Genomic DNA, 24,210 nt, shown 5'->3' on the forward strand with positions numbered 1-24,210 from the left:
AGCGGCTGTGCCTGCACATCCACGAGACGTAATAAAGCTTTCCCATTAAAATATAACTATTCAGGAAACGGGGCCGGGGCTCCCCACACACCGGAGCACAGGGCTTAGGAGCTATTCCTGTTAAAAAGTGTTTAATTAAGAGGCTGCCGTTGGCGGCTGAAGAGTATAAATCATTTTATGCTTGGGGAAAGCTCCGGAGGATATCCCGTCCCCGGTGCGGTGCGGTTATCGGAGTCGGCCATCAGCTCAGGCGCGGGGATTTCCGAAGCATAAACGGAGCGAGAAGACTCGCAACTTCCTGACCTCGGCCGCCCCCCTGACCTCTCCGTCTCCCGGTCCCCCCCATCAGTGCCTCCGTCGCCGCTCTGACTGGGCACAACGCGACGTTCCCGCGGGAGCGACCGGTTCGGCGGAGTGAGCGGCGGCAATTAAATCGGTGCCGTGAGCAATGCAATCATGCAGCGATGTCTTTCTTTTTTGGGGGGGGGGGTGGGGGCAAGAGAAGGATGACCCCTCTCTCCCGGTTCGCCGCGGTCTTGGAATGGGAGAAAGTTGCACCGCTCTCCCCCCACCTTGACCACCGTAAATTTCATGTCTCCCGGATACGTGTCGTCGTGCATACTAAAACCTTTTCCACCGCAGTGTCCAAAACCGGCTGTGTCAAGGACTGCGATGCCATTGCTGCAATGCTCGTGCCTCGCCGTCCAAACGCCGTCAACGAGTGCGATAGACTGGCGAACGTGCTTGCACGGTCACTAATTGGGAAGGTTTTTTTTTGGTAAGCGATTTCTTTTTTAAACTGTTTACTCAAGATCCAAAGGTGCAGACGGAGTAACGGAGAAAGGGCGAGATGGCATGTAACAGGCGCACGGTTGACATAACGAGTTACTACAGCTTCTTGGTTCTTACGTTAAAGTCACGTAGAATGTAAATAATAAAATAATATAAAAACATAATAAAATAATTCTCACGACGTTTCGGCCACAACGCAAGCAGCCTTCCTCAGGTGGAGAACAGGTCTGTCGAGGAGACAAAGACTTCAGACTCTGTTTCCTCGACAGACCTGTTCTCCACCTGAAGACGGCTACTTGCGTTGTGGCCGGAACGTCGTGAGAATAATTGTATTATGTTTTATTATTATTATTTTATTATTTCCATTCTACGTGACTTTACCGAAAGAACCAAGAAGATGAATCCCTGCAGTCACGAAAGCTTTAAATCGAGAGTTACTACACCCTCGCGAAAATAGTTAACGGGCGAGAGCCCTCAGGCTCGCCGTCCTGCCATGGCCGGGGAAATAATCGGGAGCAGAGGGTTTCAAGGGGGAGGGGAGGAAATAGGGAAGGGGGCAAGGAACTGATATTTTTTAAGTAGCTGAGGGATACAACACAGGCCTCGTCGTGAGGAGAACTGGTCAAACGTTACTCATTGAAGGCCGAGTTGACCTAAGGGAGGCCAAGGGCCGGGTGGGGCGCCACGGTGGCAAGATGTTAACCACCTCGCCTGGTATACAGGAGGACGTGGGTTCTATCCCGACCCTGACACCTGCTGTATATTTGTAGTTTGCACGTCTCTCTCCCCGTGGTCGTGTGGATTTTTCTCCGGGTCCTCCGGGTTTTCCCCTCCACATTTAGAATCATCATCACGCGTTTAGAGTGTTTGGCTGATATAAATTTCCACACGGTAAGCCACTTCGGTGAGCTATCATTCGTGGCCAGGTCACGTCTGAAAGAGAGCTGTATAGCTCAGTAGGCCTTGCCAGGTAAAATACAAAGTAGTTCAGTTTCGTAACTGGCGAGAGGTGAGAAAAAGAATGAACTATGGAGTGGAGGCCGAGAGAAGGGAACAGAAGCAGAGGAAGATGGCAGAAGAGAGGGCGGCAGCAGCAGCGGCGGGAACAGCAGCAGCGGCAGCAACGAAATCAAATAGTTCCAAGGCCACGACCTGATGGGAGCAACTCCTGAAATAAAGGGATGGAGGTAATGGGAGAGGCTTTTGCTCAGGAGTGAGAATTTGCAGGCTGACAATAACAACGATGCATGACTTGGCTTTATTATTATTATATTTTATTTGACGAGAGCCAGGTAAAATGTAAGGAATCTTAATAAGGGAGGTGGGTACAGAAATTCTGTGGACCAAAGCCCGAACTCTCGGGTCCTGGGAAGGGGAGGAGATTGGGCTCACCGCCCCACTCACGCGGGGGCTTGCGAGCCAGAGCGTCGGTGAGTATACGGGGGAGGGAAGGCAAGGGAAGAGGACCAAGATAAAGGGAAAGAGGGGTGAACGCTGCTTCTTAAATCACAGCACTGGCTTCCAGCTTAAATTCAGGATTTATAAAAAAAAACTATTAGAAAGCCCTTAATATTTACAGAATTTGTAGACGCCTTTTCCTCCGAGCCGCCTCTAAAGATGACCACATTCCGAATTCTCGGTAACTCAAGGCGAGACCGGCCTTGAGTTGACATGCTGCCTGCTGCGGGAACTGTAATCCAAATCATATCAGGAATGCTGCTGGCGCAATGAAACCATTTAAATTAAATTTCTAAAAACAGATCTGTGCTGGATGTATTGGCCAATGTCTTTTCGAGTTGAAATTGTCAAACACCCTGGGATGCTCCCCACGAAGAGCGCTGCATGAAAGCCAATTGCATTTTACATTGCATAAAGGTGCATATTATGCAACATGAAAAAATATTTACCAACAAATAACTATACGAAACATTTTTTTCCCCCCAGGAAGGATCACCGAGCTATACAGCTCTTTTATCAGAAGCGACCAGGCACAAGTGATAGCTCAACGAAGTGGCTTATCACGTGTACATTTATAGCAGTCAAATACTCTAGCAACACTTACAATTAAATACACTTACAATAAAAAATACTCAAATTCAAAGTGGTTTCCTGCTCAAATGTAGGTGGGGCGGGACTTATCTCCTGCTTAAAGCCCCGTGGCCAGTGGTGGAAATTCCAGAGTTCTATTCATAGCACCACCACAGGAGGATTTCTCCACAAATCTGGCTGTCGCCTGATGCAGCTAGTTGTAATCACTGGCGAAACTTCGTACTCCGATTATAAATGTTGTGGATTTGCTCTCCAACACAACGGTGTGCTGTGCTAGTGACAAATTGGCATGTTCTGTTTACGTGACAACCCTTACTAGTTGGCTGTGTCAGGTGGTGCCAGGTTTAACGACACATTTATATTTACGCGATCTAACCCAAAAAAAACTACGTGTTAAACTGACAACCACTCTCTTTACTTCACCACAAAAGCCAACACTGAGACCTGAGACCCACCGTCAAGAAATGATCAATTGCAGTTGCTGCAACCAGGTTTCCACGAGATCTGCAGCGGGTCCAGCTGTAGGCCTTACATAAACATAATCGGACCCCCCCCCCCTCCGGCTTGCCCTCCACTCCCCCCCCACAACCTCCGCCATACAAGGCGAGGACTTCCCACCCGTAACACATCCCCCCCCCTCTTTGCTTTTACGATCTCCGACACAGCCATCACCCCCCCCTCCCCCTCCGTTCTGAAAAAAAATCCCGAATTTTCTCCCGGCGCGCGATTTTTCTATGTAAACGAGACAATAGTTTTGCTTTCCCCATCCCCCGGATTGCCCCCCCTCCCCCCCCCCCAATATCCATCAGGACGCGTCAGGGACATGTCCCTGACGCATATTCGCGTGCAGTTGTTTATTGTCACCCAGCGTTCTGCAGCGGCCCTTTGTTTCATGCGTGCAGCAAAAAATCTAACGAAAATAATAATAAGCGGCCGCGATCAACCCACTGCTGGATGCAGCCGTCAAGCCGTCTCAAAAGAAACCTGCGATGTAAAGACCCACTCCCAAGCGACTGCCCACCAGCTGATGGCGTCGCTCCATCTGGCCAGTAGTCAACGTCGTCACGGGCAAATTTCATTCCCTGGCTGCGATCACATCGTCCATCGCCCCCTTTCTCGTCGCGACGTGCCCAGCCCGACGAGCCCCCATACTTTTCTCACGTTCTCTAATCCACGTGGCTTCTCTTTCCATCTCTCGCTGTAACGGCGAGCGCGCATATCTCTCGATGCTCGTGTTTTTTTCTCTCTTCGGGCCTTTGTTGAAATTTGTTGCCGTTAATAGCCGTGTTTAGAAAACCACATGCCACACGTGAAGAAGACTCAACACTTATACGAGGGCCAATAATCTCCAGACAAAAACCTGCACAAAGCCCCATCACTCAAACGTTAACAGCTTGATTACTCAGGAGAGCAACGAGACAAGTGAGCAGCTGTGGGACTCGGGGGATAAAGGAAGCATACACAATATGAGTTCACTGCCTGAGATGTTGTCATGGCTTTAGGTCTGCTGTATCCTAAATCCAGGTCTGAATGAGGGGACTTTCCGTCTCCAAGCCACCGACATTTCCGCGGAATCCATACTCATCAGAGCCATCGATCGCCGTCTGCCACCCGCCACCCGCCCACCCGCGCAGCGTTGCTCCGGGCGAAAGCGGCCGCAAACATTTGATGGGCGCTGTAACGGTGGACACTAAACAAATAAATTGCATCGGGCACGGTGGCATGTAATTTCATATTTTCTTGTTTTTCATGCGCGTGCCTGTGCGTGTGTCCCAAAAAAAACGGCTCTGCAGCTCCAAATCAGCCGGTGACGTACAATAAAGTTACATTGCGTCCAGGCGGGGGGCGGAATTCAGAGGCGTATTCCAGCGAGAACAGTAAGCCAGGAATTATGACCAAGCCCCTCGCTCGGTGGAGACGCACGCACTGTCCCACGCGCTCATTGGCATGCACGGGGCTTAGGACCGACGAACGCCGCTCCACACACAACCGCACCGGCCGACAGGCCTGCGGGAGCGCATCGGCGTGCGTGTGAAGGCGATCAGCGGTGCGGGACCTGCGACTAGCCTGCAGATGAAAACCTCCGCACAGCCAGCGGCACTGCCGATGCGATTTTTGATTCGAGTTCCAGAGGCACGCAGCGTGGCAACTCGAGAATAATAATGTTCAAATCATCTCAATTACAACCGTTACGGAATCACAATCTCGAAATTGAATTGTACGTGCGTACGTATGTTGAACTTCTTTCGCAACGTACGTAGCCAACCGTGTTAATCGGAGGGGCTTCGTTAAGTGTTCAAGGGCCTGCCTTCTCGACACAGCGCTAGAGAGGGGGGGGGGGTATTGTGTCCCAATCGTCCACGCCGTCCGGAACCCTCGCGAGAGGTGGAAGAACCCCCCCACCCCTCCCATTCCGTGCAACTCATTTATACTGCTGGCTGGGACAGAGGTGGGGGGGGGGAGTGGAAATTCAGACACTTTGCACCCCATTGTTTTTAACTTTCTGCGCCAGGAGACGGAGTCAAGCCGGCGACCTCTGGATTGCGAGTGCAGTGTGCCGACCGTTACACCGCACTGCTGTGGCAGCATCCGCATGTTTAGTGCGTGCGTGCATGAATGCGTGTGCTCAAGAGTTACGTCGTAATTTGTGCTCGTGCCTCCCAAAGCAGCATACGAAAGGGAAAGTGCGCAGCTACTAGTCGTATCCCCAAGCTCGATGATAATAAAAATATCATGATGCAGTCCGTTTCAACAGTGATCACGTGCACAGTGGGCTGAGCGTAACTGCTGAGATCCAGCTTCACTGGTCGACACTAATAGAAACACAAATTGAATAATATTAATAATGACCCTTCCTTTGCACAAACAACATCTCAATTCAGTCTCAAGACTGTGCATTCGTAAAGGTCATAATTGACATGATTTGAAAATTATTCTCCAGTAATTTCAGGGAACGGATATCATCATAGCGTGCTAGTGAGGTTTAGCCTCTTACGAGAGGACGCGGTGATTATCCAAACAGGCTTCAATTCAAGTCTCAGAGACTTGGATTTCAGAAGGTCACACAGTTTGAGACAGATCTGCCAATTCATTACTGGGTAATTTTAAACAATTGAAATAATGTAAGCATGCTATTGGGTTTCCACACTGATTGGTGTGGTGAAGTATGATCAAATAACCCCCATGGACTAGGTGTGGGGAAACCTTCATCCGTCGGTGCAGTGAGAATGGCTGGAATTGCTATTTTATTGGCTTTTACACGCTCAGCTATTGCAGTTGAGCAGGTATTGTAGTTCAGCAGGGACAATACATAGAGCCTGCAATTTTATTTGCAGGCGGCATGTGTGCTGGATGGAGGGCGGTTAGGTTACAGAGAAAACCATTGGAGTGGCAATCAGAGGTCGCCAACTCAGGGCCAAGGCCTAGAAAGTAAATAACAAAATAAATATTGAATCCCTTTATTTACCCAGGAAAGCCTCGCCAGAGTGTTTCAACCCAGACCATGCCGATGAGACTGTAGGGGGCAGACCCCCGGAGGTCAACTGTCAAAATTCGCAAACCGGCTACGGGATTTTCTCCTGGCGGTTGTGTCGAGGTGTGATGTGGTGGGAGCCAGTGGTCGGCCGAGAAGGCCTGCGTTTGGGCACTTGGGAATATAAAAAAAAAAACCCTGGGATTTTACTAAAACGAGTGTGAAAGAGCGTAATATTTGAGCATTGCACTGGAGATTCTTTGACGCCCTCCACGCGGCAGATGGTGGGGCCCTCTAGCAGTGGAGGCCTTCCAAAAAAAACGGGCATCCGTAGAGAAAACGGAGCCATCGCGTGCGTGCAAAGGGGCCCAAGTGTTTAAGTACGCTGCACTAATAGGCGCTAAAAGCAATTCGTGGGCAACGCGTATTCAGAAAAAAATTGGTCCACTTACAACAGACACGGTGGAAAATGGAACACTCTTAAAAGGGGCTACGTCAACTTCCGTGTATCGCTTGTCATTTCCTATCCCAACATCACAAACAGAGCGGGATCGTCTTTGGAAGAAACCCCTGCTTAAAGCTTTGAGATTTTACGCTAACATTTTCAGAGTTAACATTTTTGTCCGCAAGTAGAGCTAGAACAGTTTGTCAAATAAGCCGATTAAACGACGAAAAATTGCAATGGACTGCTTTTGTGTGTGGCCCATTACTCGGGGCACCTTGAAGAATGGCGGCAGACCCCAGCGTGACGCGGCCGATGATTCTGATGACATTGATCACCAAGCCCTTCCCCACCACCTCCCGTCCACCGGCACACGTGGGAAGAGCTGAGACTTTTTTCCAAGACTATTTGTGTTATCAGATTAATCCAAGTTATTGAACCGAAAATCCGAAGAGTAATTCATTTCTTTGAAAAATCAGAGGACCCAGCTCTAATTACGGGTCATGCTTACAACAACAACAAAGTATATCCCATTCTAATATAAGGATTAGGAACTTTGATTAAACTGGAGGAATCCGATGAGCTATAAAGCTCCCTCTTCGATTTAACACGATCCTAGTTATAGCACATTTTCTAAAAAAGTGGAAAGAAATCACCATGAATGATGCTCAAACAATAGCCTAAAATGGGCCGCATTTGCAAATAGATCATCCATCTAATGGCAAGTTGTTTAGAGAGTGATACATCATCCTTATACAAAGCATTTAGAGCGCATGGAATCTATTCCATCTGTATTGACCGGTGAGGCTGCACCAGGAATTATGTTTCAATGGTTTTGGCGAGAACAAAATCTAACGTTTATCTTGTAATCAGAATACAAAGGTGAGGCAATGTTGCACATCTTAAGTCCAAACGTTTCCGTGAAAACGTAGTCCTGAAGCCACGCGTTGAGCTTCATGGTGAGAAAGCTTTCACCAACAAACACATGGTTCTCTAATTGAGGCCATGGGCCTCTATGCGAGTCAAGGGTGAGTAGGCCGAGGCCATCAGCCCATTTAGAGGAACTCTCAAGGAGCGAAAGAAGTGCAACTCTACGTGTTAAGAGAATAGCCGACGAACGCTAACAATTGTCCCGAGACAATAAATAGGGTTCTAAAATCATATTCCTGGAGCCATTCTCCTTAAGACATGACCGAGCAATTTAATCCTTAAGCCATTCTCCATCAATACATTATTAACTAAGCTTCAGCCCTCCCGTTTTGCCTTAAAGCCATGGGCCTAGCTGTAAGGTAAGCCCTCGCCTAACACGTTTTAACACAACGCATTTTCGCTAATCCCACGGTTCTTCTATTTGGGAACACATTCTGCAACAACGTGGAATGCGTACCGTTAGAACGCGGTTTCTAAGTAGTCGAAGGCGAACTACTTTCTTGACCTGCGCAGCTGGGCGGAGTGATACAGTGCACAGTGCACCCTCATCTCAGTTCGTTGTCTCAGCCATGGGATGACTGCTGGCTGATTTTACAGTTCAAATGCGATTCAGTCACGGTAATGTGCATATGTTTGTTTGCATGCATGTTCACCACAAGTACGTGTGGTTAATGCAGTGACATGATTCCTTGCAAAAGGTATCCAAGTGTTGTTTGAACACCTGTTTTATTGCCAGAAAGGGTAAATCATATTCTTATTTTTTCATGTACATGTGTATTTTTTACTTCTTTCGCACTGTACGTAGCCAACCGTGGTCATTGGAGGTGTGGTAATTCATCGCTGAACGTGTGTTCGCTTAACGAGGTACATTTCAGGAATGCATCTATACCGCATTAAATGAGGAATTACTCTTGCAGGCATTAAGCCATATGTACCTGCAGTATGGTCCTTAAGCTATGATCCGCTGGCACGGTTCCTAGCTCAAACCCCGGAAACATTGAGCTCCAATACAATAGCACCTATGAACTATACCTCCAATACTATAGCAAAGTTAAGCCTGGTGAGTGTTCAGATCGGTGACCATTAATCAAAAACGCGTGTTACAGGCTGCAGGATGATGTTGTGGTCAGCAACAGAACGCACTGCTGTAATGTACTATACTTCTTTGCTCACACGTCTACGCTCCCCGCTTTCACGCACCAAAGCGCACTGACCAGCCGTGCGTGGTGAGGTACGGTCAAGTAAGCCCCACAACCCACACACCACGGCGATGTTCCTTCGCGCAGCAGTGGCCTGTACATGCATGGCATACGAAGCACCGAAACGGAAGACGCAATAAGCCAACTGACATTACGTTTCCATTGAAGCTTCTCTGTGCCTGCAATGTCACTGTATTGTTGGCCTTGGTTGTTGTGGTGTCTCGGGGGTTACATTATGGAACTACGCTGGCGAAGTGCACCGTCTTACACTCGTGATGCAATCTGTTCTGGAGAGTCGAGTTCTGTCGACCAGAGTCCGTGTTTGCAGGAGGTGCCCTGCTCACGTGGTGACGAGCATGAGGCTCTTGCGTCTACTGCGTTGATAAACGTCCCAAGTAGGTTCATGAATATCGGCTCAACTCCAGCAGACCGTTTATTAAGAATCTTCTTGGGAAAAAAATAAGTATTCTTTCTTAACACTTAGAGATTTTCCTGGACAAGCAAGAAACCATTGTTATCACCGTTATTATGAATTACATTTTCGAGGAAATTGTGTTCCTTTCACGGTAAACGCCCAAAAAATATCCTCAGGGCAGGAAGGAGGAAAAAAGAGAATGTTTCCGCATTTCTCAAGCGTACAACCGAGTGCCGTGGATCGCGGGGGAAGATTGCATGTGAACACCAAAGTCTAAATCAAATTCACGTCATGGTCCATCCTGTGTGTGTGTATGTTCAACTTCTTTCGCACACTATGTAGCCAACCGTGCTAATCGGAGGTGCGGAGGGGGGGGTAACGACAACAAACTAAACACAAAAAATAAGTTAGAAAGAAATGAGTTTTTAATCTAGATGACGATTTAAAAGTGCACAGCAACAGTGGCTTCCTAATATGGGAAGGAAGAGCATTCCAGACGGCCGCAGAAGCGCATCTGAAAGCGCCACGCGATGCTGTAACCATCTTTGTTTAATGGCTCGAAAGAAATTCCTGGCCTAAAGCAACACTTCACATATAAAGACAAAGACCCCCACATTTAAACTACTCATGCTGTTTGGGGCAAGTGCGGTGAGTGACCAGACACGATAGCCATGGGGGGGGGGGGGTGGTCAATTGGTAGTGGTTCGGCCACCTGAGTCTATCCCCAGATTAAGGTTGAGACAACCTAAGGAGGATCCAGATGTTGGTCACGAGCAGGAATTGAACCAGGTTTCAAGTACAGTGCCACTAACCCTTCCACCACTGCCCCTCACAATGTACACACACACACGTAAGAAATCCACGTCCTCAATTCAATAAGAAATCATTTAAGCAGAGTAGTTTCTCCGCGACTATATGCTGGATTTTTCGCCCACTATTAAAACCAATATAACCTGCCTATAAATGATATGCATATCAAAATGTTACAGATTAGCCATGAGCTTAAAAACCCGATCTTGATTCCTGGCCACAGGCATCATGAGTGGTGAGTGGTATCTGAACTGGTCTTGGGTTCCCACCCCCTTCACCAATCTGCACTGACCAGCATGGTGAAGTATGGTCAAACACTCCCCGATGCCTGACACAGAATGGAGTGGCGCTCATTCAGCAGTGGATTTACGAAGGGCCGTAAATTGTTATTATATATTTATTTGAATTATCATTAAGTGACCACAGTGAGTAAAGACTGACTTTAGTAAGTGACAGTCGCTGGAAGAATGGTCAGAGCAGTTATTATCTTTAATGAGATATAAACTGGACGTTTAATAGACGAGCGTGGATAATAATAATAATAATATCAGCTACGCTGCAGATGCACACAACATGAACGATTGTGCACTGCGAACTAAATTGGCCGGGGCTTCTGTGGCAATTTATTAGAAACGCAGAGGTGAGCAGCACCAAGATTACGCGCGAGAGAGAGAGAGAGAGTGGGAAGAGTAACGGTGAGAAACACAGAGAGCTCTTCGGGATACCGAGACAAGAGCGACGGAGAGACACGCAAGCGCGCAAAGAGGAGCGAGCCGTCGGCGAAATTTGTACGTTATGTCTGCGACGGAAAAGACATTTGCGCATGCCTTTCGGGAACGTCGAAGTGATGCGTGGCGGCAAAAAAAAAAAAAGGTGGCATGGAGACAAAGCGGAATGGAAGTGAGTAACGACGATAATCAGTGGCAATGTTTAGGGTCCCGGAGCAGCAAACGGGCACGTACGCTGTCGGAAGAAACAGATGCGAGCGGCACGCCACGGTCATCCTTGCGATTACGCTTGCGCGATTATAAAAGCGCGGCGGTTTGCATTTACTTTGACGCGCCGCGGACGACTGCCCTTTTTAAAGAGCAGGAGTGAAAGCGAAAAAGAGCACGCGGGGGGGGGGCGGGGGGGGGGACGAGTAGCCGTAGAGGGAAAGGGGAGTTTGATATTATTACGGGCCACTGTGACAAAATTGTATTGATCTTACCGGGATAACCATCTCCTTGCACCATGACGCGGACAAAAAGATTCCCAGGCTGAAGCAGGAGCAGCGGCAGCAGCAGCAGCAGCTGCAGTGACAACAAGGGTACGCTGGTCCCGCGCTATATACCGGTTAACCAATCGCCAGTCGCGCAATCAGCTGTCCGAAACGAGGAAGGGAACCGAACCAAAAAAAATGTAATTGAAAACAATCGGTACGACGACCCAACCGCTGCGGAGCAGAGGGGACCCCCCCCCCCCCGTAATTAGGGGAGTGAGGCAGGATCCAAAGACGGAAGTGAGGAAGGGAAGTGGATGGGTGGGTGGAGAGCGAGGAAGAGAAGCAAGAGATAAAAAAAAGAGAGAGAGAGAGGGGAACGGATTACCAAAGGGGGATTTTTTTTTTTACGGGAGACGGAAGGACGGGATGCGGCGGAGGCGAGGGAGAGAGCGCGACGGCGCGACGCTGGGGGCTGCCGCTGGAATCCACCGCAGCGCCGCCACGCCGCATTGTTAAAGCGAGGCGAGTGCCGGCGTCTGCACGTGCGGTCGGGGGGAGATCGATCAACGTCCCGCAGGGGCGGCGAGTGGGTCCTGCGCATGATCCACACGCAGATTGGCATGGTGTCCGCACGCGCGCATGCTGGAGACCTCGGGGAGATGGAAGTGGGGGGGGGCGGTCATGGTGGAGGAGGGTGGAAGGGAAATCGACGGAAGGGTGGGGAGGAGTTAAGAAAGCGGGGAGTTGGTGGTGGAGTTGAAGGCATTTAGGCAGCGAGCCTGTGGATATGCCTCGAGAATCGCACGCGGAATTCCATTCGATTTATCTGCTTTGTCTTTGGTCGGGATGAACCTTTCTTGTATCAGGAATGCGTCCCCCGTTAAAAGAGCGGTCACAGAAGCGGGCATCGAGACGTAAGCGACCGCCGCTTGATCACAACCCAAGCGAACACGTGCTTTCCAGCGCGCCGCCGCTTGAGAAGAATAATAATACGGTGACGATGAAACGGTTACAGGAATGCAGAGCGAGTGCCAGGAGACCGACCGACCGCCCGGCGCGAAAAACCTTTCCGAACAATGACCTCCCCCCCCCCCACACCTCGAGTGCTACAACCAGAACAGACCTCTCCACGCCTAATCTGGAATCCATCAGCGTCATCGTTCGTCTGAAGATGACAACGCTCCTTCATGGCCTCTTTTTACAAATCGGCCCGTGGCATTCAATGCGAGCGTCCACAACACGAATGCAAATCGCTGGAATGTCGCGAGCGCTGCCTGCTTTATCCGCGATGCCTCGGTACGTCTTTAAAAGCCAGGCTCTAATTGAGTTTTTTTTTTAGATGAGTTGGGTGGTTGGGTGGTTGGGTGGCTGGGCGGGTAGGTAGAGAGGGCTTGGCTGATATACATGTGGTGGTGATACCATGGGTGGAATTGTGTTCGAGGGGAGGGCTTTTCACCTTACCAGCACACATGTGTAAGAAACACTTGTGCACACGCGCATACAACGGCAACAATAAACAGCCGCCAGTCTCTGACAAGTGCCGGTGATGTTACCACAGAGCTTGTGCAAGGCTAGGTGCACTTTTGAAGCCACGTGCTATGTCGAAGGTCAGCTGGACGGAGGTCACAGGAGAGACTCAGGTATTGAGGGTTAAATGACTGAGATGATTGGCAAAATATATCACGTGTGCGCCCCCACTATGCCACAAAAGGTGGCAAGTACACACACAGAAGCAAACATATGGGCACAAATAAATATAAATGCGTCGTTAAACCCGACACAGCCAATTAATAAGGTTTGTCACGTAAATAGAACGTAGCCAATTCGTTACTAGTACAGCACACGGTGTGTTGGAGAGCAAATCCACAACATTTACATTCGAACGCCGCTTAAAATGGGCACAAAGATACAAAGATAACCCATATAGCCTTAACAGATTGTAGGAGCAAGTGCTGTTAGAGAGCACCTTTGAAAGCCTGCACAGCACACGAGGGGGGGGGGGTGGCTAGCACCATGCCTGGCTGCCTTTGTCTCTCTGGTGGCTATGTTTACACACCACACCAGGTACTCATGAGGCCAAGTCGACCTAGGGGAGGCCCAGGACCAATTAAGATAATAGTCACTGGTGTTGACGGAGCGGGAATCGAACCAGGGTTGCTGGGTTTGTAACGCAGCGTGCTTGCCGCTGCACTACCGCTCCCCACAATTATACCCACACGCACACAAATAAGGAAGAGTGCACGCGTATCTGCCTGCAAGTACACGCACAGAGCTTTCTGTGACATGGGCATACAGACACGTACAACAAAAACCACATACACACTCACACCGAGTGTGGAGGGGCATTCATCCGCGCACACACAAACGCAGGCGCGCACGAGGGCATGCAAACACACACGCACGCGTGCACGCGAGAGTGCGGACACAACTGACGCACCGCGGGGACCATCAATGGGCGTTTGGCGCAGTGAGCGAGAGGGAGCGGAGGAAGAGAGATGCAAATGAGCAACGCACGATATGGAACGCCGAACGCCGAGATATCGACAGGCATAGCCACTGAAGATGAGATCTCTACTGCAAGAGGCACAATCAAAGGCACAGACAATATATTTGAGGAACAGTGGGAGGGGAGGGGTGGGCGAGGAGAGAGGAAAGGACAGAGAGATCGACAGGCATAGACATTGAAGATGAGATCTCTACTGAAAGAGGCACAATCATAGACATCAACATTATATATGAGCAACGGTTGTAGGGGAGGATTATAACAGTCCAGTTGAAATGAGCAATGTCCCAGAGGCTGGCACAAAGAGATATCTACCCCACTGGGAACCAAGCGTGTTCTTTTGCTCAGCCTCAAATCTCACGCTTTGACCGCCGCTGCACAACGTGGAGAGGAACAAGTCACAATTACGTCGCGTTTGTCTATTGCACACGCTTCCTACGACGACGGGGGGGGGGCGGCCAACGAGGCACACACGCACACACGCACACACGCACACACGCGGGCGGGAGTGGGCGCGCAGGCAGGCAGGCACCGATGCACCTCGAGGGGTCCCCGCGCTCGCAGTCACATAATTAGCGGAACATGCATGAGCGCCGTGATCAGCCTCTCCAGCCACGGTCAAGAGTCACCGAGTGGAGGAGGAGGAGGCACGTGACAAGAGCACGCTCGAGGTCGCCGTGAGTTTGAACGCAGATTCGCCCGGGCTGCATTTGAGGGTTCTCGGGCCGACTTAAGTTGCGGTCGACCGCTGATGTCTGACAGCCGCGTGTCGCGAATCACGGCCAGCAGAGCAAAAGGGCCATGTTTGGAGCGATTATCCTCATGTGTGTGAAGCTAAGGCTGCAGAAATGGTGATTATTAGATTATAAAAAAAACAACAAAAATTGTGTTGATTGTTGATTCGTTGAATATGCTACATACAATCAGTACTGATCCACTGCTGCATGAAGGCCTCCACACGCTGCGTGTGTCGTGAGGTTATTTAACTGTGCTTCACCATACTGGTCGGTGCGGGTTGGTGACAGGGGCCCCCCAGGAGAAGTTCAGATATTGACCGCCACTGGTGAGAGTCGGAGCGGGGATTCTAAAACTAAAGTCACCCAGCCCAGCGGTGAGCCAGTGTGCCACGGCTTCACCCACACATATTATCATATCATTTGCATGGATTATAAATAATCAATGTGTGTATGTTGCGAGTTTAATAATGTATTTAAATTGATAAATCCGTTAAATACTGTATGTCTCGTACTAAAATAAAGTCCAATATTCAGGAATTCCCACAGAATCTCAAGACACCTTTTTAAGGAGAGTAATGAATTGGGAGGATTGGATAATTCCTTACTGAAGTATCCGGAGAAAAGCCGCACGCACGACAGAACAATGCTTTCACCAAACAATCATTTTTTGTATCAACAGCAGAAGCAGCAGCATCACCATCGGCAGTCATCATAATCATCATTGGTAGCACCGTCCTTAAACTGCAGCAGCAGCAGCAGCATCAGTCTTCAGCTGCAACAAATTTACCATAATCATCATCATCCCCAGCAGCATCATTACCATCACCAACAGACAACCACACAACCATCAGCACCCGTAGCAGCAGCATCATTACCATCACCAACAGACAACCACACAACCATCAGCACCCGTAGCAGCAGCATCATTACCATCACCAACAGACAACCACACAACCATCAGCACCCGTAGCAGCAGCATCATTACCATCACCAACAGACAACCACGCAACCATCAGCACCCGTAGCAGCAGCATCATTACCATCACCAACAGACAACCACACAACCATCAGCACCCGTAGCAGCAGCATCATTACCATCACCAACAGACAACCACACAACCATCAGCACCCGTAGCAGCAGCATCATTACCATCACCAACAGACAACCACACAACCATCAGCACCCGTAGCAGCAGCATCATTACCATCACCAACAGACAACCACACAACCATCAGCACCCGTAGCAGCAGCATCATTACCATCACCAACAGACAACCACACAACCATCAGCACCCGTAGCAGCAGCATCATTACCATCACCAACAGACAACCACACAACCATCAGCACCCGTAGCAGCAGCATCATTACCATCACCAACAGACAACCACACAACCATCAGCACCCGTAGCAGCAGCATCATTACCATCACCAACAGACAACCACACAACCATCAGCACCCGTAGCAGCAGCATCATTACCATCACCAACAGACAACCACACAACCATCAGCACCCGTAGCAGCAGCATCATTACCATCACCAACAGACAACCACACAACCATCAGCACCCGTAGCAGCAGCATCATTACCATCACCAACAGACAACCACACAACCATCAGCACCCGTAGCAGCAGCATCATTACCATCACCAACAGACAACCACACAACCATCAGCACCCGTAGCAGCAGCATCATTACCATCACCAACAGACAACCACACAACCATCAGCACCCGTAGCAGCAGCATCATTACCATCACCAACAGACAACCACACAACCATCAGCACCCGTAGCAGCAGCATCATTACCATCACCAACAGACAACCACACAACCATCAGCACCCGTAGCAGCAGCATCACCATCATCATTATTACGTACGTGGCCTCCGCTGATTAAAAAGGTATTTCAAACAATCACATGTGCATATTCTAACTAATGTTTAGATCATCGATTCAAACGCTTCGAATAGCGGCGTGCTGCTCAAATGGGCATTGAGGCAGTGCTCATCTCCTGTTAGCGGCCCTGAGGCAGTGGTGAAAATTCCACATTCACATGACGGGGGCACGTCTATCCATAGGATAACCATTGCTGAATTTCCTCACGAAGTGGTACTCATTTACTGACCCAGTGGGGATGATGGGCTGGGTTAACCACCAATCAGGAGTGTGAACTCACAACCTTCCCATCATGAGACACTCGCTCAACTGCCATGCCAAACGGCCGGATACACAACGCATGCCACCTTTGTTGGAACATTTGTCATGAACTTCAATAGGTGTCAATTTCACACCTGGCTATACAGAGACACGGAACACCACACTGGGACCGAAGGATGCCGTGGGTATTATTCCATTAAATCTGCAGGGCCTGGAACGAAAGCGGATTATTAAAACTTCCCCACGAGGCAGGGCTGTCCAAATGTTTCAACCTTTCTTCAAAATAGGGTCCTCCGTAAAAATTACATGCAATGCATCTGCTCTGGTAAATATCAATAATAATAAAACATTTAATCTGGGTTTCACGGGAGGGGGATGGTGGAGGTAGGGGGATATCACCCCAATCGCCCCAGATTTGGATCCACCACTCGGCCCCGTAACGTATTGCCCTGCTACAGCTTGTACGAAGTGGATATTTTAAATCGCATTACGCGAACGTTGCACAGTACTCGCGGGCTATCCTGCCCGAGATGGGGAAAAGAAAAAAAGATGGCTGCAGTCAAGTGGACAGCTTTGTAAATTAAATGCATTCATCTATAACGTCAAGTGGAAATCTGATTGTGACATTTGCCGGGATAAGAGCCCTGCAGCTGCTGCTGCTGCTACGCGGTGGAAAACTCCAAGTGCCACCCCCGGATGCAATCACTGAGGCGGCAGCAGCAGGGGCAGTCCATTGGGTGAAGAGCAAAGCATTTGCTGGATTAAACATTTTAGGCAAAGTTGGCAGCCCCGCAATCGCTTGCTCACGCCACTGCTTCGAGTGACAACTTTACCCCACAACACATTACTCGCTGTTCAACTTTGGTCTACCCATGTATGCTGCTGGGTGTAGAGAAGTTGGGAGATTTAAGACGAAACATTAAAAAAGACGATGTATTTCCTCATGGGACCTCCTTTGCCAGTACCAAAATATGATCATAGGTTTTTCCCCTTTTTTCTAGCAACAAAACAGGTGTTAAGATGTTAAAACACCAAACTGAAACCTTTTACAAGGAATCACGTCTGCATTAAGCACAATGCTTCTGGTCAGAATGCAAAAAAAAAGATAATATAAGCATTGTCCTTGAAACTGATAGGTCCACACCAGAGACAGCTTTCTTGATTCCTTGTGAAAAGGTTTCAGCTTGGTGTTTCAACATCTTAACACCTGTTTTGTTGCCAGAAAAAAAGGGGGAAAAACCTATGATCACCATGTATTCCTCTTCTTGAAGCAGTGGAATGTTTTGCCAATCCCTCAATAGGTACGTGTGTGTCAGGAGGATGCCGGATAACTTGGGAGGAAATAAATGCGTATTGGACATGAGCGCTTAAATATTGCACAGATAGATCAATGGCCTGTTCGGGATACTGCAACCTCACAGCACAGTAGGTTGTGAGTATCCCAGCCCATGCACCAGAGTCATTCATTTGTTTTATCATGTTTAGCTTCTTTTTTCACACGCTGGTTTCCTGCTTTAAGTTTTACCCACCAAGCAACGTAGCAGGAGGCTGTTTCTTCCTAACCTTCTTTTTTGCTTTTACCATCTACATGTCAGGGACTCGGTCCCATTAGCAGCAGCTGCATTTTAACAACTCTGGCACCACCCCCTCTCAGCCAGTCTACATAGCAAAGGCTCAGTCCTTTGTTATGTAGACTAGCCGTAGTTTCAGCCGCACCAACCTTACCATAATAATAAAAAGGGGGCCTGTCCTGGCTCCTCCCCCCTCAACTAGTATATATACGGGGTCGGATCTCTTAGAATTTCTCATTTACTTGATACAGCAAGCGTGGTGTGACGGTTACACCTGAAGACGGAAGCTTGTGTTGCCTCCGAAACGTCGTGATTTTTATTTTATTTTTATTTTACTTTAATTAATTTTAATTTGATCTTTTTTACCCACGTGACTTTACCGAAAAAACCCAAGAATGTCATCCATTAAGGCTGTACTATTTTTTTGTTTTCAAGAAACTCAAAACAGAAGCAAAAATGACCCACGTATCCCCAAATCACACAATATAAATGTCCAAACCCCAGAGATCAACCGCCAAGTGCTGGGCAAGATCCAGCTTCCTGTCGAGTGAAATCACATCAGAATGGATCTGGATCTGAGTGGAACAGCTTCTGGGATTTGGGTCGTACCATTTTACTGTGGAGGCCGGGGGGTGGGGGGGTGAAGGGGCACCAGGGGTGTTCACGCAGATATGGGTCATACCATTATGCGGTTACCGACGGGTACACATGATGCAATTGCACTTTTGAAAATGTATTCACACGTGATATGGGCACTAATGCATTGGGGGTTAGTAAAGGTTCAGCAGTACAGAGTACTGCCTGGTAGTGGTGGTGATGTAACAAGGATATTATAACGTGGATTATGCCATTGCATACCTGCTTAAAGTCTATATGATGATCCCGGTCTATGATTTACATACCATGGATTTAAGCAAAATGTTAATGTGCTACAAAACATTATTGGCCAAGGTGGATTCGTAAGGAAATGATAGCATAGCGTACGCAACATCGTACCTGTCTATGTTGTAAATAATAACTAATTCTCTACCACTGTATCGATATTTCTCTGTTTCATTTATGAATCATGGGCATAACTAACATGTCCAAGTCCTCGAAGGCACTATGGGCCCAACTCACATTTTCAAACGTCGCTTTCATCCCATTTTTGCCAAACACGCATCGACATCTCTATCATGAACAATGGACCAAACTCATAATCTGTCTTTATACTGGAGAAATCCGATGAGCTACAAAGCCCTTTTTTACAGATGCACGGTCAGGGAACGGGGTAAGAACGTTACAACAACAATCGCAAACGTTACGCGTTTCGACTGTTTTGACAGACCATGATTCTCTCCTTCTGTGCACACCTCCTGATGACAATAAGCACAGCAAACAAAACAGACAGCCAAGACAAACACCGACTTCACACAGGACATTGCAAATCCACATCCCTGCGCTAAACAAAAACTCTGACAGCAAAGCCCCAGGTGACAGGTGACACGAGCGAAATCTGACATGCACTACAAAGACAAAGCTCCACCGTGTAGCCTGAACAGACTATTTGGGCAAGTGCTGTTATAGGGAGCACCTATGAAGGCCGCCACTGCGTACAAGAGGGGGGAAAGTGGGGGTGAGTTTTCTCCCCAACGCTGTTGTTTTTCCATACCGCACGTTACTCCTTTAAGGCTGAGTTAATCTAAACGAGGCCCAGGGCCGGGATGGGTGCCACGGTAGTGAGATGTTAACTACCTCGCCTGGTACACACAGGAGGTCGTCGGTTCGATCCCGACCCTGACACCTGTGTATTTGGAGTTTGCATGTGTCTCTCTCTCCGTGGTCACGTGAATTTTTCTCCGGGTCTATACATTTCCACGTGACAAGGCACTTTACTGAGCTATCATTTGTGGCCAGGTCGCTTCTGAAAGAAGACCGATGCAGCTCAGTGGGCCTCACCTTGTAAAATAAAATAAAAAAATGTTTAGCAGTTTTTCAGTTTAAATAGTTTCGGGTATCCACCATTGATGGAAAGCTTCGGTCAGGACTCGAACTGGAGCGATCGGGGTTTGCAGCGCAGTACGCTAACCACCACGCCACCGACATCCACGATAATCACTGTGTAAAGCCCCACCACATTGTCACATTGGCAGCAAATTGGCTGCTCATTTGTTTTCTTTCCACCACTGGGTAAATGCCATGCCGCTTTTCAAAGGACGCACAGCGGGAGCACTTTGCTGATTTGAGAGTTCGTGCGGAGCTTTTGATTCGGTTTGACTGGCTCCATCCTCCTCCTGCCCCTCCCTTATCATCCCGCTGTCATTGTGAAGCAGCGTTAAGCCAACTCACCTTGCATGCAAAGCACCCTGATTCTAACATCTATTGAAATTATGATCGGAACGCTGCACAGCTGTGTGATCACAGCAATGCTCTGGTTAACAAAGCATCAAAATACAGTCCAATGTTCCTTTTGAAACGTAACACACAACCCACGCACGCAAATTACTGTGTCGACGGTTAACAAGGCAAGGTAGAAAATATGCGCGTGTGTGTGTGCCAAACGATAAGTAAGATTAAATATGATCGCGTGGTATAATTGTTTTGATTATTGTTACATAATATGCTCATTACGCACACGCACAATTATGTAACAATGCATTACATCACAAATCAAAAGACGATATTTCCCTGCTCAAAATACAAATGGGGTGGTGCTCATCACGAATGCACATTCTCGTGGCAATGACTAGTCCACAGGAATGATACGCTGTATTAAGTTCACGTTCAAACTAACAGTACAATTACAATATATAAATGCTTATTTTATCCGTGCGTTTAATATAATGCCTGCAACTGCACGAAACTGCTAGCAGAAGGGTCTCCACTAGAGGGAGTTGGAGAGAGCTCCCCTTACAGCAGAAGGTATTTGGCCTACTCTTCCACGCCGACCAGACGTCTGCCAAGAGATGGAAGTACCCACATAATACCCCACCAGATGCGACCTGCTGATCCAATCAAGTGACTTTTATACCAATCTGGGTCACGTGTTTGCTTTGCACTCTGCATCATTTAAACTGCGGCGGATTATGCAGTTCATTTTACGAACAGCAACAAAATCCTGACAAGAAAAGGTTCCGTATGGGAAAATTAATCATAACCACACCTTTCCGCAAATATCTTGTTTTTCCCAAAAGTATTTTATGCAGAAAAATAGAAACCGGGCATGTCCCACTGGGCGAAGACCCCAGGGTGTCTGCCCAGGACACGCTGGCAGGAGCGATGTTGCTCGGCTGGCCTGGGAACGCCTGGGAATTCCCCAGGAAGAGCTCGAGTCTGTCGCCAGGGAAAGGGAGGTCCGGAATTCCCAACTCAACATGCTGCCGCGGCGACCCTCACCGCGGCGACCCTCACCGCGGCAAGCGGACTGAGAAGTGAAGGAACGAACGAATATTTAGGTGCACCACGGAGGATGTAGGAGGGGGTTGGACATGAGCACAAACACATTACGGATGACAGCGTGATGGGAACCTGTCTAAACCGCACGTTTCAATAAACTTTTTCAATAAAATGTACAACCCCCTGGTGTCTTCCCAAGCTCTGATACCCCTGTAAAAGAAGGTTAACAAGGAAGGGGGGGGGGGGTGTCCAAAGTTAAACTCACGTTACTGATCCCCCCCCCCATCACCTTGAGACAACAACAGACTACCTTGACGTGCGACCGGGATTTGAACTTGCAAACTTCTTGACTGTCCTAACCCCCATCGGCCCCCTGGCCCGACGTGGCATCACGACGCGGCGTGTGCATTGTACACGGCCCTATCGCCCAACCACAGCTGGATGAGAGCCCCGTCACATCGTGCGGGTCGTCAGGGTTGTCCACACTTCACCACACGCCGGTCAATGGGCGTTGGCGAAAGCGGGAAGAACAGGAGCCACGTGACACAGCACAACGGTCTCTACTGCACTGCCCTCCGATGCCCACACCACCGCACAACCCCACGTACGCCGACAAACAAGACTGGTGCGCATGTAGGTCGCCCATCTCAGCACTATCCAGGCTCGAATCCCCGACGTTAGCTTCTGGCGGGATCGGGCACAACTCCGGGTGATGTGGTCACAGGCGATCACAATTAGTCTTATATTTTTTCGGTAAAGTCACGTAGGTAAAAAATAATAGAAATAAAATAATAATAAATGAAAATAAATCAATTAAATCACGACGTTTCGGAGGCAACACAAGTCTCCGTCTTCAGGTGGGACCGTCACAGCTAAATTTACTGTATCAAGTGAGGAGAAATCCAAGAGACAAGATCAGAGAGAAATCCAAGTTTAGGGGAGGGGGGAGGGGCTTATCTAGGATTGGATTTCTCCTCACTTGATACAGTAAATTTAGCTGTGACGGTCCCACCTGAAGACGGAGACTTGTGTTGCCTCCGAAACGTCGTGATTTAATTGAGTTATTTTCATTCATTATTATTTTATTTTTATTATTTTTTACCTACGTGACTTTACCGAAAAAACCTAAGAGTATGAATCCTTGCAGTCACGAAAGCTTCAAATCTAGGATCACAATTAGCTTCGCGGTAACGTCGAATTTCTTTTGTACGGTACGTAGTCCAACCGTGCTAATCGGGCGGTGAGGAAGAAAGACAACAACTGAACACAAAAAAGCAGTTCAAAAACAACCCCAAAACAGGCGCCGATCGTACCGTCGTGCCAGCCGTCGGGACACCTCACCTTCTGTGAGCTCACCCAAGTCCTGCTCCCCAAGCTCCTCTCCTTCACCCTGGCTCAGCCCCGCAGAGCCGGCTCTGTCCCCTGGCTGCTGCTCGTCCTCCTCCTCCTCGTCGACGTCCACCTCCTCATCGTCCTCCTCGAGGTGGGACAGAGGAGCGGTGGGCGATCCCCGCTGCGGCTGGGCTGGGGCGGGAGCGCCAGGCCCGGCGCCCGGCCCCGCTGCGGTGCCCGGCTGCTTGGGGGCGCAGTCCGCCGCGTCTGCCAGCTGCCCGGCGCGCGCGTGCGCCTGTCCGTTCGTTCGCACGCCAGCGCCCATAGTCACAGGCGGCATACACACGGTGGCCGTTCAGAATCAGTGTCTCTATTCATACCGGAGCAATCCGATGGGCTGCTGGAGATCTGTGAAAAAGAGCTTTATTTGCTCATTGGATTCCTCCAGTATAAATCAAGATTCTGATTCTGATACAAAGATATTTTTCAGATATCCAAGAAAAAAGCCCACAAAGGCCCCCCCCGCCCCCTAGAGCCTGCTCGGGCTGTTAGGGCAAGTGCTGTTTGCGAGCACTTATTAATGCAAGGTGAAAATGTTACATCTTGGTTTGCCTTCGACATCATCCAGCAGTGGATTGATCAATGCTGGTCCTCGATGAGATGGGGGGAGGGTGGTGTGGCCAAAACCACACGCGCCCCCCCCCCCTCCCCCATTGTCTCCCCAGTGCTGATGTTAACGCACTGTCCCAGGCGCTCCGTTAAGGTTGAGCAGACCCAAGGGAGAGCGAGGAATGGATGACAAGGCTGGAAATGGAGCAATTTCTCCGGGATCATGGCACAGTGCGTTGACCACTTTTCCACCACCGCATATGCAGGAAAAACTGGACAAAACGCAAACTTTCTATTTCGGGTCAGAGGATGCGGCGGATCATTTAAAAGTGCCTCAAAGAGCCAATGAGCAATGCTCGTTTCCGTTTATGGTTTTAAACCAGGAAAGGGAATTTCCACATTCCTATGTTTGAGCCAATCTGTCCATGACGGATAACCACTGTGGAAGTGCTCTTAGTTAGTGAGCACCTATTAAGTCCGTGATGACACAAAAGGTGGAGGGGGCATGCAACACAAAGATAAATATCCCCCGTATAGCCTTAACAAACTGTTAGGGCAAGTGCTGTTAGCGAGTACATGAGGGCTGGCACGGCACACGAGGGGGTGGGTGG

General features: G+C 48.9%; 1 protein-coding gene across 3 annotated transcripts in view; it reads right to left on the reverse strand.

The window, feature by feature from the left end:
- LOC144726670 (multiple PDZ domain protein-like) overlaps positions 1-24,210 on the reverse strand; it is a 166,489-nt gene that overhangs the window by 74,344 nt on the left and 67,935 nt on the right. For all 3 annotated transcript variants that reach the window (XM_078605433.1, XM_078605434.1, XM_078605432.1), the window contains one exon: positions 23,000-23,285. In XM_078605433.1, coding sequence (XP_078461559.1) covers positions 23,000-23,285 — 286 coding nt within the window. The remainder of the gene's footprint in view (positions 1-22,999; positions 23,286-24,210) is intronic.

The sequence above is a fragment of the Lampetra planeri genome, chromosome 24, assembly GCF_965212315.1.
Source record: "Lampetra planeri chromosome 24, kcLamPlan1.2.h2, whole genome shotgun sequence".
Classification (NCBI taxonomy): domain Eukaryota; kingdom Metazoa; phylum Chordata; class Hyperoartia; order Petromyzontiformes; family Petromyzontidae; genus Lampetra; species Lampetra planeri.